The 22,719-nt window shown below is 53.1% G+C and overlaps 1 protein-coding gene and 1 non-coding gene across 2 annotated transcripts in view; one reads left to right on the forward strand and one right to left on the reverse strand.

The window, feature by feature from the left end:
• The window catches only part of ARHGAP8 (Rho GTPase activating protein 8), a 56,634-nt gene that overhangs the window by 13,002 nt on the left and 20,913 nt on the right, over window positions 1-22,719 (reverse strand). The window contains 6 exon segments of the mRNA XM_070371460.1: window positions 292-332; window positions 334-363; window positions 8,479-8,589; window positions 9,877-9,975; window positions 14,777-14,863; window positions 18,534-18,665. Coding sequence (XP_070227561.1) covers window positions 292-332; window positions 334-363; window positions 8,479-8,589; window positions 9,877-9,975; window positions 14,777-14,863; window positions 18,534-18,665 — 500 coding nt within the window.
• On the forward strand, window positions 3,920-4,026 carry LOC138988087 (U6 spliceosomal RNA). Its single transcript, XR_011464422.1, has one exon. It is a non-coding gene; the product is annotated as a U6 spliceosomal RNA (small nuclear RNA).

A 22,719-nucleotide genomic window follows, 5' to 3' on the forward strand; every position in this document is an offset into this window, starting at 1 on the left:
CAGGCGCTGCTATCAACCCCACTGGACAGATGAGGAAACAGGCCCAGAGAGGGTGAGCAACTCGCCTGAGGCCACACAGCTAGTACACAGCAGAGCCAGCATTCAAACCCAGAGAGCCCAGGTGGCTGGAGCCACTGTGCCTGAGCCCTGCCCATCCTGGTCATCCCCCCGTGCCCAGGTTCCAGCTCCTCCCATCCTCTGGCCTGTGGGGCCCTCAGGATCCCAGAGAGGCCTCCAGGAGAGGTGTCCCTGGCACCCTCACCTCCTTGTCTGGAGCCAGCTCTTACTCACCTTTCTCTCTCAGGTATGTCACTGTGTATCTCAGCACTGGGGATGAGTTCGCCTTGATTTTTGTCTTTTAGGCTGAGGGGAGAGAAAAGGCAACAGTTTTCACCTGGGTGTGACAGGTGACCATGACAAGCACCGGGTCCTCACCACACCTGTGAGAAAACGTGGGCCCGAGGTGCCATACAGGGAGAGGAAGAGGCAGCCTGGGCCCCAAGGAGGCAAGTGGTCTGGTGGCCAAGAGAGGCAGAAATCATAAAAATGACTGTGCATTATCTGAGCGCTCCCCCAGAAGGGCGCACATGTTACGGGGGAGATCTGCGCTTGGCGAGGGCTCCACGTGGGGCAACTTCTGTGCTGGGTTTTGAGGGATGAGTAGGAGCTTGCAGAGGACAAAAGAGGAAAGGGCATATCAGGCAGAAGGAAACACACAGAAGAAGGCTCAGAGGTGTGAGAAGATCTGGCCCTGAAAGCAGAACCAGGAGACCGAATCAATCGAAAGAGATGCTTTGTGAAAACCAAGTATGTTGCCTCAGACAGGCTGTTAACACTCAGTCTCTTAAGTAGTAATTTGATACAGAGATTCAGGAAACTTTAAATGCTTTAAAGACAGGGAAGCTTTAAAACACAGGTACAATGATACGAATGGCACTTCCAGCCCCACCTCCCCACACCCCAGCTCAAGTGGCAGTCAGAAATCTGAAGCCAGAGCCGCCCACTCCGACCCATTCTACAGACCCCTGGGCTCCCTCTAAACATGTTTGTTTCTCTCTTTCCTCATCTGCTGGATTTTCTTGCCCAAAAGGCAGCATATTTGAGAGACTGAGCTACATTGGGCCAGGCTCCTCTGTCCATGGGGTTCTCCAGGCAAGAATACTGCAGTGGGCTGCCATTTCCTCCTCCAGGGGATCTTCCCGACCCAGGGATCAAACCCAGTCTCCTGCATTGCAAGTGGTTTCTTTACCGTCTGAGCCACCAGGGAAGCCCACGGCTAGATTGAGGGGCCAGGGCTCTGAAGCCTGGACATTCCTGGCTGGGATCCTGCCCTGACACTGTTTAACTGCGCAGAACATGTTTTGCTGTTCCTAGGATGCCTGTTCTTTAAACGTCAGTTGGGTTAGTTTGACTGATGTTGCTGTGTGCTTGTTCCACCAACTATACGGAGCAGGGTACTGGGGTCTCCTACCAGCATTGTGTATCTGCTTATTTGGTTCCCCCAGATTTTGTTGCATGTATTTTAAAGCTGTTACTAGTGAATAAACTCTTAAGAGTAACTTCTTTATTATTAGAAAATGTTCCTTGTTACCCCACAGAAAGCTGGGGGAACTTATGATGCAGCCACAGATTAGGGGAAAACATGGTCACAAGTGGACAGAGCCAGGACTCAGACCCACGAGTCTGAGCCTAGAACCCTCGCTCTTAAATATTATCTCCTTAATTTCCATTGTACTTTTGTTAGCCCCAATCAGAGATGGGAGATGGACACTGGGAAAGTCCAGGTGACCAGCTTGAGGTCCCAAAGCCAAGAGATGGCAGAGCTGGAGGCAAGGCGGCCACAACCCAGATCCATGCTCCTTCAGTAGCAATTCATTGGACAGATACGATGTCCGTCCTGCTTCCATTTCACTCTGTGATTTACAGAGGACCCAAACAGGAACACACGGGCTTCCCAGGTGGGTGGTAAAGAATCCACCTGCCAATGCAGGAGACACAACAGACGTGGGTTCAATCCCGGGTCAGGAAGGTCCCCTGGAGGAGGAAATGGTGCCCCACTCCAGTATTCTTGCCTGGAAAATCCCACGGGCAGAGGAGCCTAGTGGGCTACAGTCCATGTGGTCGCAAAGAGTTGGACACGACTGAGTGACTGAGCACAAACGCGGGCACAAGGAGAACCACATCACCAGCGGCGACAGGCCTTTGCAGGCCCTGATTGCTACGGAAAGCTGGGTTTCCTGTCGATTGCAGTAAACTGAAGCTTGTCCCACCAGGACTCCAAACAATAGTCCAGTTGGCAAACGGGCCCAGGGGATGGTCTCTGCTTTCATGAGGTCATGCTACCGTAGGAATGCAGGCTGGACACTCCCCACTCCTTCCCTAACTTGATTCCCTGCGTGTCCCCTCTGAGTGGGAGGATGCGGCTTGGGGCCCCAGTAGCATCCAGGAGGTGTCCCCACTGCACCCCAGGGAGGAGCGTGGTGGATGGGTCCTTTTCTCCCAGGACACTCCAAAGCTGCAGGGGCTCTTCCTCCTCCATTTACTTTGGGAACCACACAGATCTACACAAGTCCTAGGAACTAGGTGACCCGCAGCCTGTCTCTGAGCCTCCCCAGCCTCCCCACATGAGAAAGAGAGATGCTGGCAACCTCCCTCCAGGGAGGCCTGCAAGCCATAAACAGTGAACGACGGGAAAAGCTTTAAGCTGTAAGTCAAAGACATTGATAATTAAAACCACTGCAATGCCGAGGGCTGGGTGACGTCCCAGGCCAGACGCAGAGGGCCCATTTCACGGATGGAGAACTGGACCCAGTGTGCTTATGAATAGACACAGAATCCTCAACAAAATATCAGCCATGCAAATTCAGCAACATGTGAAGAGATTATACACCATGAACACATGTGATCTATCCCCAGAACACAAGGTTTGCTCAACACGTGCAAATCAATCAGTGTAACATCACATTAATGGAACAGAGGGCAGAAGTCATACGATCCTCTCAACAGAGCAAAAACACATCTGACAAAATCTAACACCCTTTCATGAAACAAAAAAAACCCCAACACTCAACAGAGTGGCCACAGAAGGGATTTTCCTCAACTTGATCGAGGGAATCTATGAAAAACTAGCATCATACCTAATGGTAAAGAGACTGAAAGCTCCCCCCTAAGATCAGAACAAAACAAGAGTGACCATGCTCATCACTTCTATTCAGCATTGTACTGGAGGGCACAGCCAGTGCAATCAGGCAAGACAAGGAAATAAAAGGCATCCAAGTTGGAAAAGAATAAGTATAACTATCTCTATTTGCAAATGGCATGATCTTAGACGTGGAAAATACTAAAAAATATTCACAAAAAAATCTATTAGAATAAATGAGTTCAACTAGATTGCAGGATATAGAATCAGCATACAAAAATCAGTTGTATTTCTATACACTAGCAATGAACAATTAAAAATGAAATTAAGAAAGCAATTTGATTTGCAATAGCATCACAAAGAATAAAAACTAAATAAATTTAATAAAAAAGTACAGAACTGCTACACTGAACACTATAAAACATTTTTGAAAGAAATTTAAAGATTCAAATAAATGGTAAGACATCCTTGCTTTTGAGTGGGAAAGAACCTGCCTGTCAATGCAGGAGACATAAGAGACTCAGGTTTGATCCTTGGGTTGGGAAGATCCCCTGAAGGAGGGCATGGCAACTCGCTCCAGTATTCTTACCTGGAGAATCCCATGGACAGAGGAGCCTGGTGGGCTACAGTCCATGCGGTCACATACAGCTGGACACTACTGAAGCCACCTAGCATGTAGCACATTATTGAAATGGCAATAGCCCCCAACTGGCCTACTGACACAGCACAGTCCTTATTGAAATTCCAATTGCTTTTTTTTTTTGCAGAAATTGACAAGCCATGCTTGCTTCGGCAGCACATATACTAAAATTGGAACGATACAGAGAAGATTAGCATGGCCCCTGCGCAAGGATGACACGCAAATTTGTGAAGCATTCCATATAAAAAAAAAAAAAAGAAATTGACAAGCCGATTCTAAAATTAATAAAGAAATTCAAGGGACTCAGAAGAGCTGAAATAATCTTGAAAAATAAAAACAAAGCCGGAAGAATCACACTTCCCAATTGCAAAGCTTACGATAAACCTACAACAATAAAGACCACGTGACACCAGCTTACAAATCAATGGATAGAACCAAGAGTCCAGAAATATACCCTCATCAGTTCAGTTCAGTTCAGTCGCTCAGTCGTGTCCGACTCTTTGCGACCCCATGAATCGCAGCACGCCAGGCCTCCCTGTCCATCACCAACTCCCGGAGTTCACTCACTCATGTCCATCGAGTCAGTGAGCCATCCAGCCATCTCATCCTCTGTCGTCCCCTTCTCCTCCTGCCCCCAATCCCTCCCAGCATCAGAGTCTTTTCCAATGAGTCAACTCTTCGCATGAGGTGGCCAAAGTACTGGAGTTTCAGCTTTAGCATCAGTCCTTCCAAAGAACACCCAGGGCTGATCTCCTTTAGGATGGACTGGTTGGATCTCCTTGCAGTCCAAGAGACTCTCAAGAGTCTTCTCCAACACCACAGTTCAAAAGCATCAATTCTTCGGCACTCAGCCTTCTTCACAGTCCAACTCTCACATCCATACATGACCACTGGAAAAACCATAGCCTTGACTAGACGGACCTTTGTTGGCAAAGTAATGTCTCTGCTTTTGAATATGCTGTCTAGGTTGGTCATAACTTTCATGGTCAATTAGTTCCTTACAAGGGTGTCAAGGCAATTCCATGGGGGCAAGAATAGTCTTCTCAACAAATGCTTCTTGCCTGTGTGGAGCGTCAGGGAAGGCTTTCTGGAGGAGGGGATCAGAAGAGGGAATAAGAGTAGGTGATGAACTGAGCAGCAGGAACTGCTCACATTGCCTGCACCCTGTTAAGGCCCCATGGCCCCGGAGGGTACAGAGAGCAGGGTTTCACCTATGGTTAGAGGGGAAGAGGCGAGGGTGAGAAGTTACATCACAAGGTTGCCTCCCAAAGCTGGAAAAGGCTAGAGCTGGGATGTGACCTCCTCCCTCCCCTACTGCCCCAGAGGCTCCTCCCCTTTTCCATCTCTTCGCAACTGCCCAGTTCAGGGATGTTTCCATTGTCCCTCTTCAGGCATGGCAGGCGGGCAAAGACTTCTTGAATCTCTGGCTTCCCCTTAATATATTAACTTAATTAGCTCGCGCTAAGGTGATAACGCTCTGTTGTGTGTTTTTGAACTTAACTCAGCGAATTAACACTTGTGAATAGGATCTGCTTATGAATTTTAATGACTTTCATTCATTCGCAGTCCAAACAAATTACATATTTGGTGCTTTATTTAATATGTTTATTGCCATTTTATTACAGTCATTCGCAATGAAACAGCATAAAATATTAATTTAAAGAGGCAATCGCATGGATTAGCTCTCAAAGTGGCACGTGCAGAATGGTTTTCAGAGGTTGCCAATGATAGTCACCATTCCCTAAAGACGTACGAACTGACACGAACAGCAACAACTGGTTCTGGAGCGGGGCTGGACCATACCTTTATACCAGATATCCCCAGCAGCTGCATCGGCACCTTCCAGAAGGCACCTGGTCGAAACACAAGGCCAAGGTGGCCTGGCGAACTTCATAGGCTGAGCGGTACCCAAATCACAAACACACACACACACACACACACACACACTGTACTCAAGCAGATGACTTCAGAAGTCTATGAGCTGGGTGAGTTTTGCTTTTTGTTTTTCATTTTTAAAGCTTTGTTAGATGATAAGGAGACTTCCCTGGTAGCTCCAACGGTATAAAGAATCCACCTGCAATGCAGGAGACCTGGGTTCAACCCCTGGGTCGGGAAGATCCCCCGAAGGAGGGCATGTACGACTCAGTTGTGTGTGACTCTTTATGATCCGATGGACTGTAGCCTGCCAGGCTCCTCCATCCATGGAATTTTCCAGGCAAGAATACTGGAGTGGGTTGCCATTTCCATCTCCAGGGATCTTCCCAACCCAATGATTGAACCCCGGTCTCCTGCATTGCAGGCAGACACTTTATCCTCTGAGCCACAAGGGAAGCCCAGATGATAAGGAGACTTCCCTGGTAGCTCAGACGTTATAAAGAATCCACCTGCAATGCAGGAGATCTGGGTTCAATCCTGGGGTCAGGAAGATCCCCTGGTGAAGGGAATGGCAACCCACTCCAGTATTCTTGCCTGGAGAATCCCATGGACAGAGGAGCCTGGCGGGCTATAGTCCGTGGGGTTGCAAAGAGTCGGACACGACTGAGCGATTGAGACTTTGACACTTGCACTTTTCAACGAGTGATTCTGAACAACAAAACGGGCAACCCAGAAGGTGCTCTTGCTCCTCAGGCTAAAGAGCTGATGATGCCAAAGCCAGCGGCCTCGCACGCCCACCCTGGACCCTGGATATCAACTCACACCCAGCCAGGACTGGGCTGAAAGCACAGAGCCCACGGCAGACGCCTCGGTAAAGCAGTCACTAGGCCCTCCTCTGAGAGTCAAGTTCCAACCAGTGCTTCCCCAGAGCGGCCGGAGTCACAGCAGGCATGTTCCAGGTTTTGCCTTCCTGGGGGCAGTTAGGGGGTGGTGGGGGCCACACCAGCACATCTTTACAATGTTTAAAAGCGGAAAAGGAAGCGCTGTTCGCTGAACTTGGCTCCAGGTGTATTTATGGAGATCATATATGAACATATGGTATATTCACTCTTGTTCTTCAGTCTCTGAGTCGTGTCCAACACTTTGCAACCCCATGGACTGCGGCACACCAGGCTTCCCTGTCCTTCACAATTTCCCAAATTTGCTCAAACTCACGTGCATTGAGTCGGTGACGCCATCTGACCATCTCCTTCTCTGCCGCCCTCTTCTCCTTTTGCCTTCGACCTTCCCCAGTCACTAACTTCTCACAAAATACCGAGTTGAGGGGACGCTGCTGTGTGCACTTGTCTGACTGTGGGGGCGCTGACACCCCGCAGTCTGGGGCTACCCTGTCTGCCAGGCAGCGAGCGGCCTCCTAAACTGAAATCCGTTCAAAGCAAATGAAATGATAAATTCGGTGCCTCACCTGCACTGCTCAACCGTCACCTGCTGACAGTACGGACCATGGCCACCACTGTAGAAAGTTCTGGAAAACAACGGTCCCCTTTGGCTGCTGGGACACACCCAAGGTGCCACTTCCGCCTCCTTACCTGGCCTGGGCACTGCCCAAAGCCTCCTCAGCTCCTGACCTCGCAGTGTCTTAACATCCAGCACGGGTCTTAAAGATCACAGGGTTTTTATATAGAGACAGATCGCACAGCATGTTTCTAACAGGAAACAACTAACAGATGAAGCCGGGCAGACTGCTCCCCGGGATCCACCACCCTCCAGGCCCTGGCTTTCCTACACGTCGTGCAGCTCAGACCCAACTGCCCCTCGGGGCTCGTACAGTTTAAACAACACCTTCATCTTCCGTCATTTCAGCTGCCTCACACCTGGCCGGGTCCCGGAAACAGAGACTAGGAGGAGAGCAAGGAGCTCGCCTCTGAGCAGGGCAAAGAGCCTGAGGGACGCCCCCCTGGCGCCTGCTCAGATTAGGGCTGCAGTGGAGGGAGGCGTTATATGCAGTCTAGAGCATCAGGGAAGGCTTCCTGGAAGAGGTACCACTATGATGAGTCTTAAAAGGGCGACGTTGTCCTGGATGGGAGGCCCAGAATCCTTTCCAAGGAGTAACGATTAACGCTCACATCATGCAAAGACTCACTGATTTTAGAAATAAGGAAACAAGCTGCGAGGAGGCGTGAGCTCAAGGTTCATGTGGCTAATAAGGGCGAGACGAGGCAGGAAGGGAAGGATACACTGCGGGAACAACAGTTCTTATAGCCGGGCAGCTGAGCCCCACGGGGGTTCACTCCCCACTCCGGCAGCCCCACGCCATGGGTGTCAGTGGGAGGAGCTCTGTGGTCACCCAAGGACGCAGGCCAGCCAGACACTGTCTCCACCCTGCCTCCGTCATCACAACAGACCAGCTACGAAGCAGCCCCTAAGGTTCCCTGCAGGACGTGACCTGCCCCGCAGCTGCTCCTGTCTCCTTGGCCAGAGCAAAGCACGCGGCCAAGCCTCATGTGGAAAGTGATGGGAGGCGTCTGGGCTGTGGCCTGGGGATACGGAACCAGAACTGCCCACTGAGCAATGATGAGGAAACTGAGGCGAGGACCCCCCAACCCCCACCCCCGGTCCCCCTGCCACCCACGGCCGGGTGCTCTGCACACAAGCACACAGACAGACACAGTGGCGGGCACTCTGGCCTTGTGACAAGCTCACAGGTCAGTTTCCCCGAAGGCTTAAGCTCGGCTGTGGAGGCTGAGGTCTGGGGAGAACCCCCCCACCACTGGCACACGGATGCATCCCAGGAAACAAGGTGACCCCGTCCCCGCTCACTTACTATTGCAGACTGACGCCGAATTGCTGGGTGGGCAGAGGGGGCCGCGGCGGGGGCGTCTTGGTGGGAGGGGGCAGCCTGCCGGCGTGCAGGTTCCGAAGCTCCTCGTCGTATCTGTGGACACAAAAGAAGCTCAGCTGTCAGCCGGCAGGGGTGCAGCCTCGGGCCCCAAGGCGCTGTCGGGTCACACGTCCCACAAGCATCTTCATACCTTTTAAGACTCATCACAGTGGTGCCTCCTCCAGGAAGCCTTCCCTGATGCTCTAGGGAGCATCTCAGGTCACACGCCCCTCAAGCATCTGCAGGATGGGACCCTGGGCGTCCCATCCTTCCAGGCCCATATCTCAGTCTTGCACGTGCTCAGACAGACACACGCACCCTCACAAGCCCCGGTAGCCGTGGGCGTTCACACAAAAGCCAGCAAGAGCAATCCACCCTCTGTCAAACAGCCATCCTCTCCTGCCAACCCCTAGCCAACACTCTACCCACGTGTCTGCACAAGAGTTTCCCTCTGCTGGAAAGGGATTCTTCCCTGGGCTCTCGATCTAGCCAACGGTCCATTCCAAACTTACTTCAGGAGTCACCTCCTCCTGGGAGCCTCCCCTGATATTCCCTCCTCACAAGGCCCCTCCCCAGCTGGGGTCAGCACCTTTTTTGGGGCCTCGTGGCCCCATTACCTGAGAGTGCCCTGAGGGCGGACGCACTCTCTCTATGGTGCTCTATATCCCCAGCGCCTGCCTTGGGACTTGGGGCCCAGAGGGAGGGAGCCACCTCCACTCCCCCTGCAGGGCTTCCTCAAAGGAGCCCCCAGAGGGCGGGATGCAAAGGCCAGAAGAGCGTGGGGCAGGGCTCAGAGACTGGGCTCCATCTGAGCTGACAGAGGGGCCCGGGGCTGACCACACGCCTTCCTGGGCTCCCTCCCGCAACCTGAGCCCCTGTCGGAGGAGGGGACCGCTGCCTAGAAGACAAAGCAGCGGACCCATCAGCTAGGCTTCCACCCAGAAGCACCAGGCTGGCGGTTCTGAGAACACCTGCCCCAGGCCTGGGAGTGTTTCACGCCGTACACGCATCGTCCACACACCCCAAAAGTCCCCCTCATTCTCCGCTCCAAAGCGAAACTGGCCAGCACCACGGCAGCAAACAGCAGTCACCAGTGCGGCTTATTTGTTTAATCAGTTTTGCAGCGGCGGGTGAGAGAAACGTCTCATCCGCGTGTGTGCACAGCCATCCCCGCCTCGCCTCTCTGAGTCAGCAGTCAGCATCTTTTACCATGCATCCTTGTGGAGGCAGTGCATTCAGGAACTGGATCTGGCCGTGCACACGAATGGAAATGGAAATGAAGCTTTCAGCGTGAGGGGAGGCCGGGGCAGGCGGATGTGAGGGCATAGCGGTCTCACTCACCGCAGAACCTCCTGGGGGATGCTCAGCTGATCATATTTGAGGTGTTCACGGAGCTCGCTCAGATAGTTGAAATAGGTGACTTTTTTCCCAAACTTGTGACTAAAAAAGAAAAAAGAAGAAAACTGAAAAAAAAAAAAAAAGATTAGGGGGCAGGAAAGAGGCCGGGTGGGGGTGGGGGGCCTGCGGGAGCAGGCTGGCAGCAGGAGCCCTGGAGCAAACAGCGCTGGCGTTTTTCATATTAAAGAAGCGTAAATGCTGACATACCTAAATGCAGAGCAGAACGGAAGCAGCGCACATCTGGCAGATGCTCTGCTTTCATCAGACCTCAGATGCACCCAGCCCGCTGGAGAGCCTCATCGGCAGAAAAATCAGTATCTGCCTCCAGGGTGAGTGGCCGGGAACCTGCGGGCCACACGCAGAGGGGGTCCCGGCGCCGGGCTTCTGGGGTGGGCGGTGGACATCCCACCGGGCTTCTCTCTACCAAGCGGGAGTCACATCCCCGCGACTGTGGGACCAAGCAAGACACCCTCCGATTTCCATTCAGGATGGTCACTCTTGGGGCCCACGATAGCCTGAGCATGATGACGCAGACAAGCCCTGACCGGAGCCACTCGCCTCCCCTCTAAAGCGGGGTTCCCTGATGCAAAGAGTGGGACTGTCTACATGAACCAGCCCAGTGTCTGATGCCTGGTGGACGTCGCGGCCTGGGACCATTACTAATAACAAGACTCAGGACTTCCCTGGGCAGTTCAGGGGTTAAGACGTCGAGCTTCCACTTCAGGGGGCCCTGGTTCGATCTCCGGGTCAGGAACTAAGGTCCTGCATGCCTCATGGCTTGGGGGTGGGGGGGGATGTTTTTAAATTTAAAACTATATATGTTGGACTTCTCTGGTGGCTCAACGCTAAAGAATCCACCTGCTAATGCGGGAGACACGGGATTGATCCCTATTTTGGGAGGAACCCACATGCCTCAGATCCACTAGGCGTGGGCGCCACAGCTACTGAGCCTGTGCCCTAAAGCCCGGGAGCTGCACCCACTACTGAAGGCCATGCACCCTAGAGCCTGTGCCACAAGAGGAGCCACAGCAACCAGAAGCCCACACGTCGCAGCAAAGAGCAACCCCTCCCCCTCCCCCCGCCACAACCAGAGAACCGGAGCAGCGAGGAGGCCCAGCACAGCCAAAAATAAATAACCGATTAAAAAAAAACGAGCCTCAGTTTCCCCAACCGCAAAGTGCGGAGAAGCACAGGAGGCTGGGCTGGGTGAGAAGGTCACTGCTGGCCCCGTGAGACCACCCGCCTGCTCCACTGCTTACAGCTTCACTGCCGTGTTGCCAACGCCCGCACGGCTGGCCGGATTTCACGGGCACGAGTCAATGAGCTTGGACACGTCGTACATGCGAAACCATTCCACAACCAGCTAACAAGGTGACCATCGCCCCTAGAGGCTTCCGTGCGCCCCTTGGCTGTGTGCGCGCGTGTGTGCGCTCGTCCCGAGGTGTGCCCTCTCCAGGACTTCTCCAGTAGATGACACCACGCCAGCCCAGAGTATCACGTCCAATAACCCAAGCAGCTGTCTTATCCCAGACCCACCAAAGCCTGGAGCCCACGGGAGGCCAAGCCGCGGGCACTGGGTGCCCCCTAGTGGAGGAGGAGGAGGAGGCCGACCAGGTGCCAGGCCCCCAGCCATACCCACGGACAGGGCCTCTCGGGAATGGTCTGCAGGACAGAGGTGTTGGCCTCAGGGCTGCAGAAAGCCCCCCTCGTGCCAACTCCAGCCCACCCAGGAGCCCCCTCGTCTTTCTCCCAGCGTTTCTGCCTGTCCCCCTCCGGCCGCCAGGTACTGGCTGGACACCAGGCTCCACCGATGCAATAAGGGCTCCTTCCTGCCTCTTATCCCCAGAAAAGGGCCGCTCAGGGGCCCACACAGGGGACCCCAAAGCAGGGGTGCAGTGGAATCGCCAGGCCCGCCTCCAGAGGGTCTGAGTCAGGCAGTGCGTGGGCCCTGGAGAGCCCCTGGGCTTGTCCACTTCGTCCATTGGCAGCTGAGGACTCCAGGGCTCAGATGGTCCCCCAGCCCTGACCCCTGAAGTCCACTCAAGACACCTGCTTACGTCCGTGCATGAGGCAGGACCGGGGACAGAACCACACAGGCTTGAGCTGGAATCCCAGCCAAGCCCTGACGTGCTGTGTGACCTTAGACAAACTCTCTAACCTCTCTGAGCACCAACCTCTTCCTCTTTGGAATAGATGAGAGACAGCTGACTTCATACGATTGTTTTGGGGTGCCTGGCACATAAGGCACGTAACATATTACAATTAATTAATCACAAAAGGATAATAAAAAGGTTTTAAACCGCACTAGCAGCTCACAGTGGGTACTGACGCCAGCCAGCAGGCCCTGCGCTAAACACTCACACGCATCACATCAGTGATGGTCACAGGAATAGGATGACTTAGGGGGCGTCGTCAGCCACAAGGGAAACCGGGGCAGGGCGGGGGCATCTACTGCCCAGGGTGACGATGGTCGAGGGCAAGGCCGGGAGGTCTGGCCCGTGCCCACATCACCTAGGCTGCCACGCTGCAGCACAGCAAGAGCAGGTGGGTTTTCCCAAGAACTTTAGAGGCTTCTGGAACCCTTAGAGCTTTTCTAAGGTGAAGGACAGCACCAGGAAGCGGAACATCTGAGCGGTCTTCTCGGGCAGGAGGGTAACTAGGGCTGGCTTCTTCGCTTCGTTACCTACCGCACCAGTCGGCTGGTCCTGGTTACGCAAAACAGGAAGAAAACCTCACCTGGCCAGAGGGTGCGTGTCTACAGTACAGATAGCCAGCTAGGAAAGCTGGCGGGAAATTTCAGTGAAACAAAAGGAGCTCTCTGGCCACAAAAATTGCTCCCCTTGTTAAATGGGTGCTGCCTTGAGTCTGCTTTTCCAGGAATTGTCCCAAGCGGAGCGGAAGGTCTGAAAATGTGTGACCCTCTCTCAGGGCTTCCCTGGTGGCTCAGACGGTAAAGAATCTGCCTGCAACAGAGGAGGCCCATGTTCGATCCCTGGGTCGGGAAGATCCCCTGGAGAAGGGAATGGCAACCCACTCCAGTATTCTTGCCTAAGAACTCCATGGACACAGGAGCCTGGCAGACTACAGTCCACGGAGGGTGCAAAGAGTTGGACATAACTCAGTGATTAACACTACTCCTCTCCGGGCCAGGCTCTCTGGGGTGAGGTTGGCAGCTAATGGGAAGGAGGGGCTCAGATCCCTGGCAGAGCAGCCCCCAGACCTCAACTGCACCACCTCCTAAGAAGCTTCAGTTCCAAAGGAGACCAGACTCAAACCTTCCACAGCTTCTCGATCTGGTCTGAGGGGTGGCGTGGTTTATTACCAGGAAGAGGATCTCAGAGCTCCCCAGAAGCCCCTCGTGGGTGATTCTACACAGCCTGGAAAACACACGCCTGCTCGCCTGGGAGGCCCAGGACTCTGCACGCTGAGGGTGAGGGGTGCACGAGGAGAGGGCTGCACGGGGCTCCTCCCAGAGAGGCTCCCACGACCAGACATGCTGGCAAGTCCTTGTTCAAGTCCCAGAGCTGACCTGGAAAGCGGATGGGGCCTCGCACAGCGACCTGGGGGCACAGAAGGGTTTGTGCACACATGTGAGCACTTGTGCATGTGTATTCACTTGCCAAACGAGAAGCGAGCGGGCTAGAGGGACCCCGAGAGATGCCACAGTACAAATGCTGTGAGAGCGACTCACCGAGAGGCCAGGTGGCTGCTGTAACAAACAATCACAGAACTAGGGGCTTAAAACGACATTAGCTTATCCTGCAGGTCTGGGCTTCCGAAGTCCAACACAGGTCTCACCTGAGGGTCCCAATCTCCCTCGTCCCACCCGGGGCCCCTTGCATTGGGAGCCCTTCCATCCGCCAGGCGTGGGGCTGGAGCTGCTGTATGAAAACCATGTCTAGGGCCCTCCACCCCATCCACCCCTCCCGTGGCCCTGTACACACAGTGTGTGCTGAGTGCATGCGGTCCACATGGCGGCAAAGCAGAGGGGCCGTGTGGCCCTGGCAGAGCCCCTCCGGCCTCGCCAACCCCTGGCCTCTGCTTCCCACCACGGAGGCAGAAATCATCCCGCAGGGAGAGCCTGGATGCGGAGGAGGAGGGCTTAAGTCACTGCTCTTTTGTTGAGGAGTCAGGCCTTTGGCTGGACGTGCCAGGCCAGGAAGGGCTCACCAGGCACGGGCTGCCCAAACCCTCTGGTCCCAAAGAGAGGACGACCCCTGGCCGGCTCCTGGAAGGTGACCCCCACGCCCTTGGGGGGTCCCACTGATGACAGCGTCTCTGCACTGGGACCAACGACGTGATTTACGGCAAGGTCTTGCACCACACTGGGTCCGTCTAAGTGGACACCGAGCTCAGGTGAGCTTCTGGGCTGAGTGACACTCATCTTGAGCAGCACGCCAAGGCCAGGGGACCGAGCTGACCTGCGTAAACCCTCCCTGCCCCAAAGAAGGCAGCAGGGAGCTGGGCTCGGGCTGCCAGCACGCCTTGTGCCTTTTCCAGATCCTATCTGCATCCTTCCCCTGTAAAGACTGGAACCATAAGTATGACAGCTTTCCCGAGTTCTGGGAGTCCTCATGGGGAGTCCCTGACCTGAGGTGGTCTCAGGACCCCGACACGGGTGTGTATACACAATGTGGGTACTCAGGAAAAGCGGGCTATAAAACGCCGGAGCCGACCTCACTGGGGGTGCGAGCCGAGGTTCCTGTTCATGACTGTCAGCCCTGTGATCCGACATAGTCAGGGGGCAGGTGGGTACCCCAGACGCACGGGCGCCCCAGAGCAGGACTGCCCGGGTGTCCGGCTGTCTGACCCCAGCAAGACCCTCGCGGAGAGCGGCTCGTACCTGACGAGGGGCTTCAGGATGGTCCACAGGATTTTGATGAAGTTGGTGGGGTGCACGACATACAGGGCCTTCAGGTTCTTCTTGTACCTGAGGAGGGAGACGGAGGGGGTCTCAGAGCACACACACGGAGACACCCCGGGCTGGAAAGAGAGCTGCAGCGCGGTGGCCTCGAGGGCAAGTCTCAGAACCCTCCGTTCCTATTTTTTTCTTTTTTATGTTTTATTTATCTGCTTATTAGGCTGCCTTGGGTCTTTGTGGCAGCACGCAGGCTTAGTTGCTCCACGGCATGTGGGATCTTAGTTCCCCGAACAGGAATCAAACCCGAGAACTTCAGCTTGGAAGGTGGACTCTTAAACCCTGGGCCATCAGGATAGTCCCAGCCTTCCGTTTCTGGACAGTCGATTTAAGGACATAGAAGGAGAAATGAGGCCCCCACTCTCATCACTGGCAGTGTACACACAGCACTTTACAGTTTGCAAGATCAGAGCCCCCACTTATAGGCGCTCACACTGGGGCAGGGGGCGGGGATACACTGGCAACTTGGCAGCAAGCCCCGCTCTGCAGGGAACTGACCTGGGCGAGGGTGGAGCCGTGACCCCCAACCCCCACCACGTGACAGCTCTAGGCACCCCCTTCAACGAGATGCTTCTTAGCCGACTTCCCTTCCTCTTTTGTGATTAATTCAGTCTAGAGCCATCAGGCAGAGCCAAGAAGGCTGGCATCCACCCAGGGCTGGAGGGAGTGGGTGGGCCCGCTGGGGTCTGTGACGCCAGCAGGGGGCTGGCAGCCTGGTGGGAAGGGGGTGTCCCAGAGGGAGAAGGGCATCCACACTCGGGTCAGCCAGGGACACCCTCAAGCCGGCTCTTCGCCCTTCAAAGAGCTGATTGCCAGAATTTCAGCCATTCGGGGAGCCAGCTGTGAAAAGCAGCCGTTATTCAACAGTATCAACTCACAATGAAGTAAATCATTTTAAACACAAAGGTCAGTGGTCCAGCCTGATTCCTGATCACTCCACGACATGTACTATTGCTGTGCCCTTGGGCTCCTTCGCCTGTTACATCCCAGGGGTGGGAGAACCCACAAGAAGGGATGGCCACCCATCTCCTCCCAGTTCCATGCCCAGCGGGGCCATGTGGGCCACTTGGAACTGGTCACAGTTGCAGGACCGAACCACGGGAATCTGCAAACACTGCCCATCAGTCTCCCCAAGCCCCCGGGAGCTGATTAGTAAGGCAGACACGAGCAAGGGGGGTGGACAGGAAGTCCAGCATGAGGTGTCTGGGACCAGGCAGGAAGAGGGTGGTGCGGGCTGAGGAGGGACCCGACACTTGCAACCAACTGTGGGAGCAAGAAAGGGGCAGCCACGGCGGCCTGGTGCGGGCATCAGCCCAGGGGACACCGGCAGCTCTGTGGGGGCGGGGCAGCCCCAGTGGTAACAGAGCCTCAGCGAGTGAGAGGTGGCCACGCGATTAGCCAGAGGCAGGCCAAGTAACAGCGGTGGATTCCCAGGTGGCTCAGTGGTAAAGAATCCTCCTGCCAACACAGAAGACACAAGAGACGTAGGTTCGATCCCCGGGTCGGGAAGATCCCCTGGAGGAGGAAATGGCAACACACTCCAGTATTCTTGCTGGGAAATCCCATGGACAGAGGAGCCCGGCAGGCTACAATCTGTGGGGTCACAAAGAGTCAGACCCCACTGAGCGCCTGAGCACGCACAAAGGCAGTGGGAGCCAGGCCCTTACTGTTGGAGAAGAGATGTTACGAATGCAGAAAGGGAGAAGGCTAGAATGAGCCCTGGCAGGGAAGGACTAGTATAGATGTCGGTGTGAACACACAGGTACCAGGAGAAAAGGCAAATGCAAACACGCAGACCCACGTCGATGTGTGCGTGTACGTATGTCTACGTCTGTGTACACATACACACACGGCAACTGTCCACTGACTCGCCTGCGAGCCGTCACAGCCCCACAGCAACCAACACACTGCTTCCAGGGCCGGGTTCGTAGGAGCGTCCTCCCTTAAGAGGACCCAGGGACCAGAGAAATGGCAGATTCCTGTGCTGGGTGCGTGCGTGTGTGCTAAGTTGCTGTCAGTCGTGTCCGACTCTTTGCGACCCCACGGACTGTAGCCTGCCAGGCTCCTCTGTCCATGGGATTCTCCAGGCAAGAATACTGGAGTGGGTTGCCATGCCCTCCTCCAGGAAATCTTCCCGACCCAGAGATCACACCTGCATGGCTTACATCCCCTGCAGTGGCAAGCGGGTTCTTTACCGCTACTGCCACCTGGGAAGCCAGCTGGGATGTGCCCGGAGCATCTCGTTGTCCTAGAAAGTAAAGGAAGCGCTCGGAAGTACAGGGACGTGTCTGTGGGGCACAGGAGCCAGGCTGAAGCTCGCCTGGCCGAATTTCAACAATTTGAGCATTAGGATAAATATAGTCATGGATTATAAACTACTGAATAAAATGGGAGATCCCAAGTCTGTACAAATATAAATAAACCGGAAGAGAAAGCTCTTCAGCACAGTAAAATGCCAGCTAAGAGCCCCAGTCACCATGTGTCACCCATCTTAATAGTAATTAAGCCAAGAAATGGCCAGGGAGGCCAAAGCTAGCACGTGAAACGGGTATTTATACAATCTCAGAGTATCTCCCGAAGGAATATTAATTACCAGAAAAAAAAAAACAGTCTTGCGATTCGGAAGGAGGAAGCTGCAGTGACTTTCAGGTGGTCCAAGGACCCAGAGCACAGCTGTTACAAAGTCCACCCCTATAGGAAGGTGGATTCCATCAGGTGCCACCCATGGCAGGAGCGCCGGCACTCCTAGAGGGGGTCAGGGACATTCCTGGGTGGATGGTTCTTGCTTAAAGGAGAGACCTGGCAGAACAGTTTGGAAGATGAGAAGTCAAAAGCAGAGAGAACAGAAAAAGATGCAGGAAACCCACTGCATCCTTGTAGTGATGTTTGTAATGGTGGATGGAAAATCTTTGCTGTATAAATTGCATCCAATTCGATTTGGAGCTCTGCTTACATACCCCCGCCGACAGGGAACTCACTACCTGCAGCAGGGGCTCCATCACCGGGTGGCTTTGAAGCCTAGGACACCCGTCCTTTGGCTTCCATCAAGCCAAGATCTATAATCTTACTCCTGCCCCCAGTCCACCTTTGAGAGAAGTAGGAGAAACAAAAGAAGTTCCCTACCTTCCATTTGAAAATTCATCTGTTTTAGCTCAAGACAGGCATACACACATATCCTCCCACTGTCAGCCTGAGCTTCTGGCAAAGATCGCTTTGAACATGTCATTTGCTTCTTTTCAAGAGCCATGGGGCTTCCCAGGTGGCGCTAGTCATAAAGAACCTACCTGCCAATGCAGGAGATACAAGAGACACAGGTTCGACCCCTTGGTCAGGAAGATCCCCTGAAGAAGGAAAATGGCTACCCGCTCCAGTGTTCCTGCCTGGGAAATCCCATGGACCGAAGAGTCTGGCGGGCTCCAGGCCAGGGGGTCACAATGAGTCGGACACGGCTAAGCAGGCACGCGCCGAGAGCCTTGCGTGGCTGCCCACCCAGCCCTGAACGACAGTGCTGGACAGAGGCCCCTGGCCCCGAGGGGTGCTCACCCTAATGCTCCGCCTGGCCCTCGGGGTCCCGCCCTCACCTACTGCACAGCCGGGACCCTCCTGTCACCCGAGCCTCCCCCTCACTCAGCCGGGAACCAGAGGTTCCCCTCCACCCCACCCAAGCCTGGAGGGCACCCACCTCCTGTCAAACTCCTTGTAGGCACTCTGGAGCCAGCGTAGGGATGGCTTGTTCTGGCTGTTCAGCCCGTAGTGGAAGTAGACGATGGTGTAATCGCTCTCCACGTACTGGTCCAGCGTGTACTTCAAATACCTGGGCACAGAGCGTGGGACACGGTTATGAGCATCTCACATTGATCAAAATGCGTCCCCTGTAACGGAGCTGTGGTCACCCAGCAGGGGCCAACACCGGGCCATGGGGGGACGCTTCCAGGTCAATGCTGAGAATCCACCTGCAGGGGGCCTAGTCCTCGTTCCTCTCTCTTTCTTGTTCGGCTGTGCTGTGCAGTTTGCGGGCTCTTGTGTGGCCCATGGGAGCTGTTCCCTGACCAGGGATCGAAAACAAGCCCCGTGCATTGGGAGCATGGAGTTCTAACCACTGGACTGCCTGGGAAGTCCCTAGTCCTCATTTCTCAGATGATAACTGAGGCTCAGAGATGTTAAGTAACTTACCTGACTTTTCCCTCCCTCCACAGCCAGGGAGTAGATGTGATGCCTTGAAAGTGGCCCCCAAAAGACTTCCAGTGTCAAATCCCCAGAACCCTCGATTGTGGTCATATTTGGAAGAGGCTCTTAGTAGACGTGATTAAGAAAAGGCTCCTCAGAGGAGTTAGTCCTGGATTATCCACTTTAGGTCACTTCAGTTCAGTCGCTCAGTCATGTCCGACTCTTTGTGACCCCATGGACTGCAGCACGCCAGGCCTCCCTGTCCATCACCAGCTCCCAGAGTTTACTCAAACTCATGTCCATTGAGTCGGTGATGCCATCCAACCATCTCATCCTCTGTCATCCCCTTCTCCTCCTGCCCTCAATCTTTCCCAGCATCAGGGTCTTTTCAAATGAGCAGCTCTTCACATCAGGTGGCCAAAGTATTGGAGTTTCAGCTTCAACAGCAGTCCTTCCAATGTACATTCAGGACTGATTTCCTTTAGGATGGACTGGTTGGGTCTCCTTGCAGTCCAAGGGACTCTCAAGAGTCTTCTCCAACACCACAGTTAAAGAGCATCAATTTTTTGGCGCTCAGCTTTCTTCACAGTCCAACTCTCACATCCATACATGACCACAGGAAAAACCATAGCCTTGACTAGACGGACCTTTGTTGGCAAAGTAATGTCTCTGCTTTTAATATGTTGTCTAGGTTGGTCATAACTTTTCTTCCAAAGAGTAAGCATCTTTTTATTTCATGGCTGCAGTTACCATCTGCACTGATTTTGGAGCCCCCCCAAAAATAAAGTCAGCCACTGTTTCCACTGTTTCTCCATCTATTTGCCATGAAGTGATGGGACCGGATGCCATGATCTTAGTTTTCTGAATGTTGAGCTTTAAGCCAACTTTTTCACTCTCCTCTTTCATCAAGAGGCTCTTTAGTCCTTCTTCATTTTCTGCCATAAGGGTGGTGTCATCTGCATATCTGGGGTTATTGATATTTCTCCCAACAATCTTGATTCCAGCTTGTGCTTCCTCCAGCCCAGCGTTTCTCATGATGTACTCTGCATATAAGTTATATAAACAGGGTGACAATATACAGCCTTGACATACTCCTTTTCCTATTTGGAACCAGCCTGTTGTTCCATGTCCAGTTCTAACTGTTGCTTCCTGACCTGCATACAGGTTTCTCAAGAGGCAGGTTAGGTGGTCTGGTATTCCTATCTCTTTCAGAATTTTCCACAGTTTATTGTGTTCCACACAGTCAAAGCAAGAATCCCTTAGAAGAAACGGAGTAGCCATCATGGTCAACAAAAGAGTCTGAAATGCAATACTTGGATGCAGTCTCAAAAAGGACAGAATGATCTGTTTGTCTGCAAGGCAAACCATTCAGTATTACGGTAATCCAAGTCTATGCCCCAACCAGTAATGCTGAAGAAGCTGAAGTTGAATGGTTCTATGAAGACCTACAAGACCTTCTAGAATTAACACCCAGAAAAGATGTCCTTTTCATTATAGGGGACTGGAATGCAAAAGTAGGAAGTCAAGAAACACGTGGAGTAACAGCAAATGTGGCCTTGGAGCACAGAATGAAGCAGGGCAAAGGCTAATAGAGTTCTGCCAAGAGAATGCATTGGTCATAGCAAACACCCTCTTCCAACAACACAAGAGAAGACTCTACAGGTGGACATCACCAGATGGTCAACACCGAAATCAGATTGATCATATTCTTTGCAGCCAAAATGGAAGCTCTATACAGTTAGCAAAAAAAAAAGACCGGAAGCTGACTGTGGCTCAGATCATGAACTCCTTATTGCCAAATTCAGACTTAAATTGAAGAAAGTGGGGAAAGACCATGTTCTAGGAAAGACCATACCTAGACCATTCAGGTATGACCTAAATCAAATCCCTAGAAGTGAGAAATAGATTTAAGGGACTAGATCTGATAGACAGAGTGCCTGATGAACTATGGACAGAGGTTCCTGACACTGTACAAGAGACAGGGAGCAAGACCATCCCCAAGAAAAAGAAATGCAAAAAAACAAAATGGCTCTTTGAGGAGGCCTTACAAATAGTTGTGAAAAGAAGAGAAGTGAAAAGCAAAGGAGAAAAGGAAAGATATACCCATTTGAATGCAAAGTTCCAAAGAATGGCAACGAGAGATAAGAAAGCCTTTCTCAGTGATCAGTGCAAAGAAATAGAGGAAAACAATAGAATGGGAAAGACTAGAGATCTCTTCAAGAAAATTAGAGATACCAAGGGAACATTTCATGCAAAGATGGGCTCAATAAAGGACAGAAATGGTATGGACCTAACAGAAGCAGAAGATATTAAGAAGAGGTGGCAAGAATACACAGAAGAACTGTACAAAAAAGATCTTCAAGACCCAGATAATCACGTTGGTGTGATCACTGACCTAGAGCCAGACATCCTGGAATGTGAAGTCGGGTGGGCCTTAGAAAGCATCACTACGATCAAAGCTAGTGGAGGGGATGGAATTCCAGTTGAGCTATTTCAAATCCTAAAGGATGATGCTGTGAAAGTGCTACACTCAATATACCAGCAAATTTGGAAAACTCAGCAGTGGCCACAGGACTGGAAAAGGTCAGTTTTCATTCCAATCCCAAAGAAAGGAATGCCAAAGAATGCTCAAACTACTGCACAATTACACTCATTTCACACACTAGTAAAGTAATGCTTAAAATTCTCCGAGTGAGGTTTTAGCAATACATGAACCGTGAACTTCCAGATGTTCAAGCTGGTTGTAGAAAAGGCAGAGGAACCAGAGATCAAATTGCCAACATCCGCTGGATCATTGAAAAAGCAAGAGAGTTCCAGGAAAACACCTATTTCTGCTTTACTGACTATGCCAAAGCCTTTGACTGTGTGGAATATCCTGGGGCGGGGGGGCACTGAATGCAAGCTCTCACATCCTAGTTAAGACGTCTTAAAAGAGGAAAGCCACAGAGCGGAGTCAGCTACGCGAAGACAGAGGCGGAGCAGAGAGCAACGCGGCCACCAGGCCAGGAGGGTGTGAACTCGCTGACAGCCACCCCGCCAGAAGCTGCAGGAGGCAAAAAATGTTCCTCTGCTGGAGGCGAGGCCTCCTCTGAGAGGACTGTGGCCCCGCAGACACAACTCCCAGCCCCCGCAACTGGGGGAGAATCAATGTGCTGCGTTACACCACTTGGAGTTTGGTGATTTGTTGCAGTGGCCACAGGAAACTGACACCCAGGATGGGCTGGGGTTCAAACCCAGGCCTAACTCAGCCCTTCCGCTTCAGACTCCTCGCTGTCCGGCTGTCTGTCCAGAAGCAAGCGATTCCTCCTTTTCAGATCTGCTCCTAACGTGCTTTCTCTTGGGTTTCCCAGGTGGTGCTGGAGGTAAGAATCTGCCTGCCATCGCAAGAGACGTGGGTCCGATGGGGTCGGGAACATCCCTTGGAGGAGGAAGTGGCCACCCACTCCAGTATTCTTGCCTGGAGAATCCCATGGACAGAGGAGCCTGGCGGGCTACAGTCCTTGGGGCCAAAGAGAGCTGGACACCACTGAGCATGCACACGCACGTTTTCTTTTTACTGGAAAGTAGACCCGCTTCTGTCACTTGACCACACTCCTCGGGATAAACTCTACAAATCCCGCGGTCTGTCTCCGGGCTGCAGAGCGTGCTCCTTCCTGGCCACGCGCATGTGACCTGCCTGAAAAGCCCTGGTCCAGCCACCT

The sequence above is a fragment of the Bos mutus genome, chromosome 5 (assembly GCF_027580195.1).
Source record: "Bos mutus isolate GX-2022 chromosome 5, NWIPB_WYAK_1.1, whole genome shotgun sequence".
NCBI classification, from domain to species: domain Eukaryota; kingdom Metazoa; phylum Chordata; class Mammalia; order Artiodactyla; family Bovidae; genus Bos; species Bos mutus.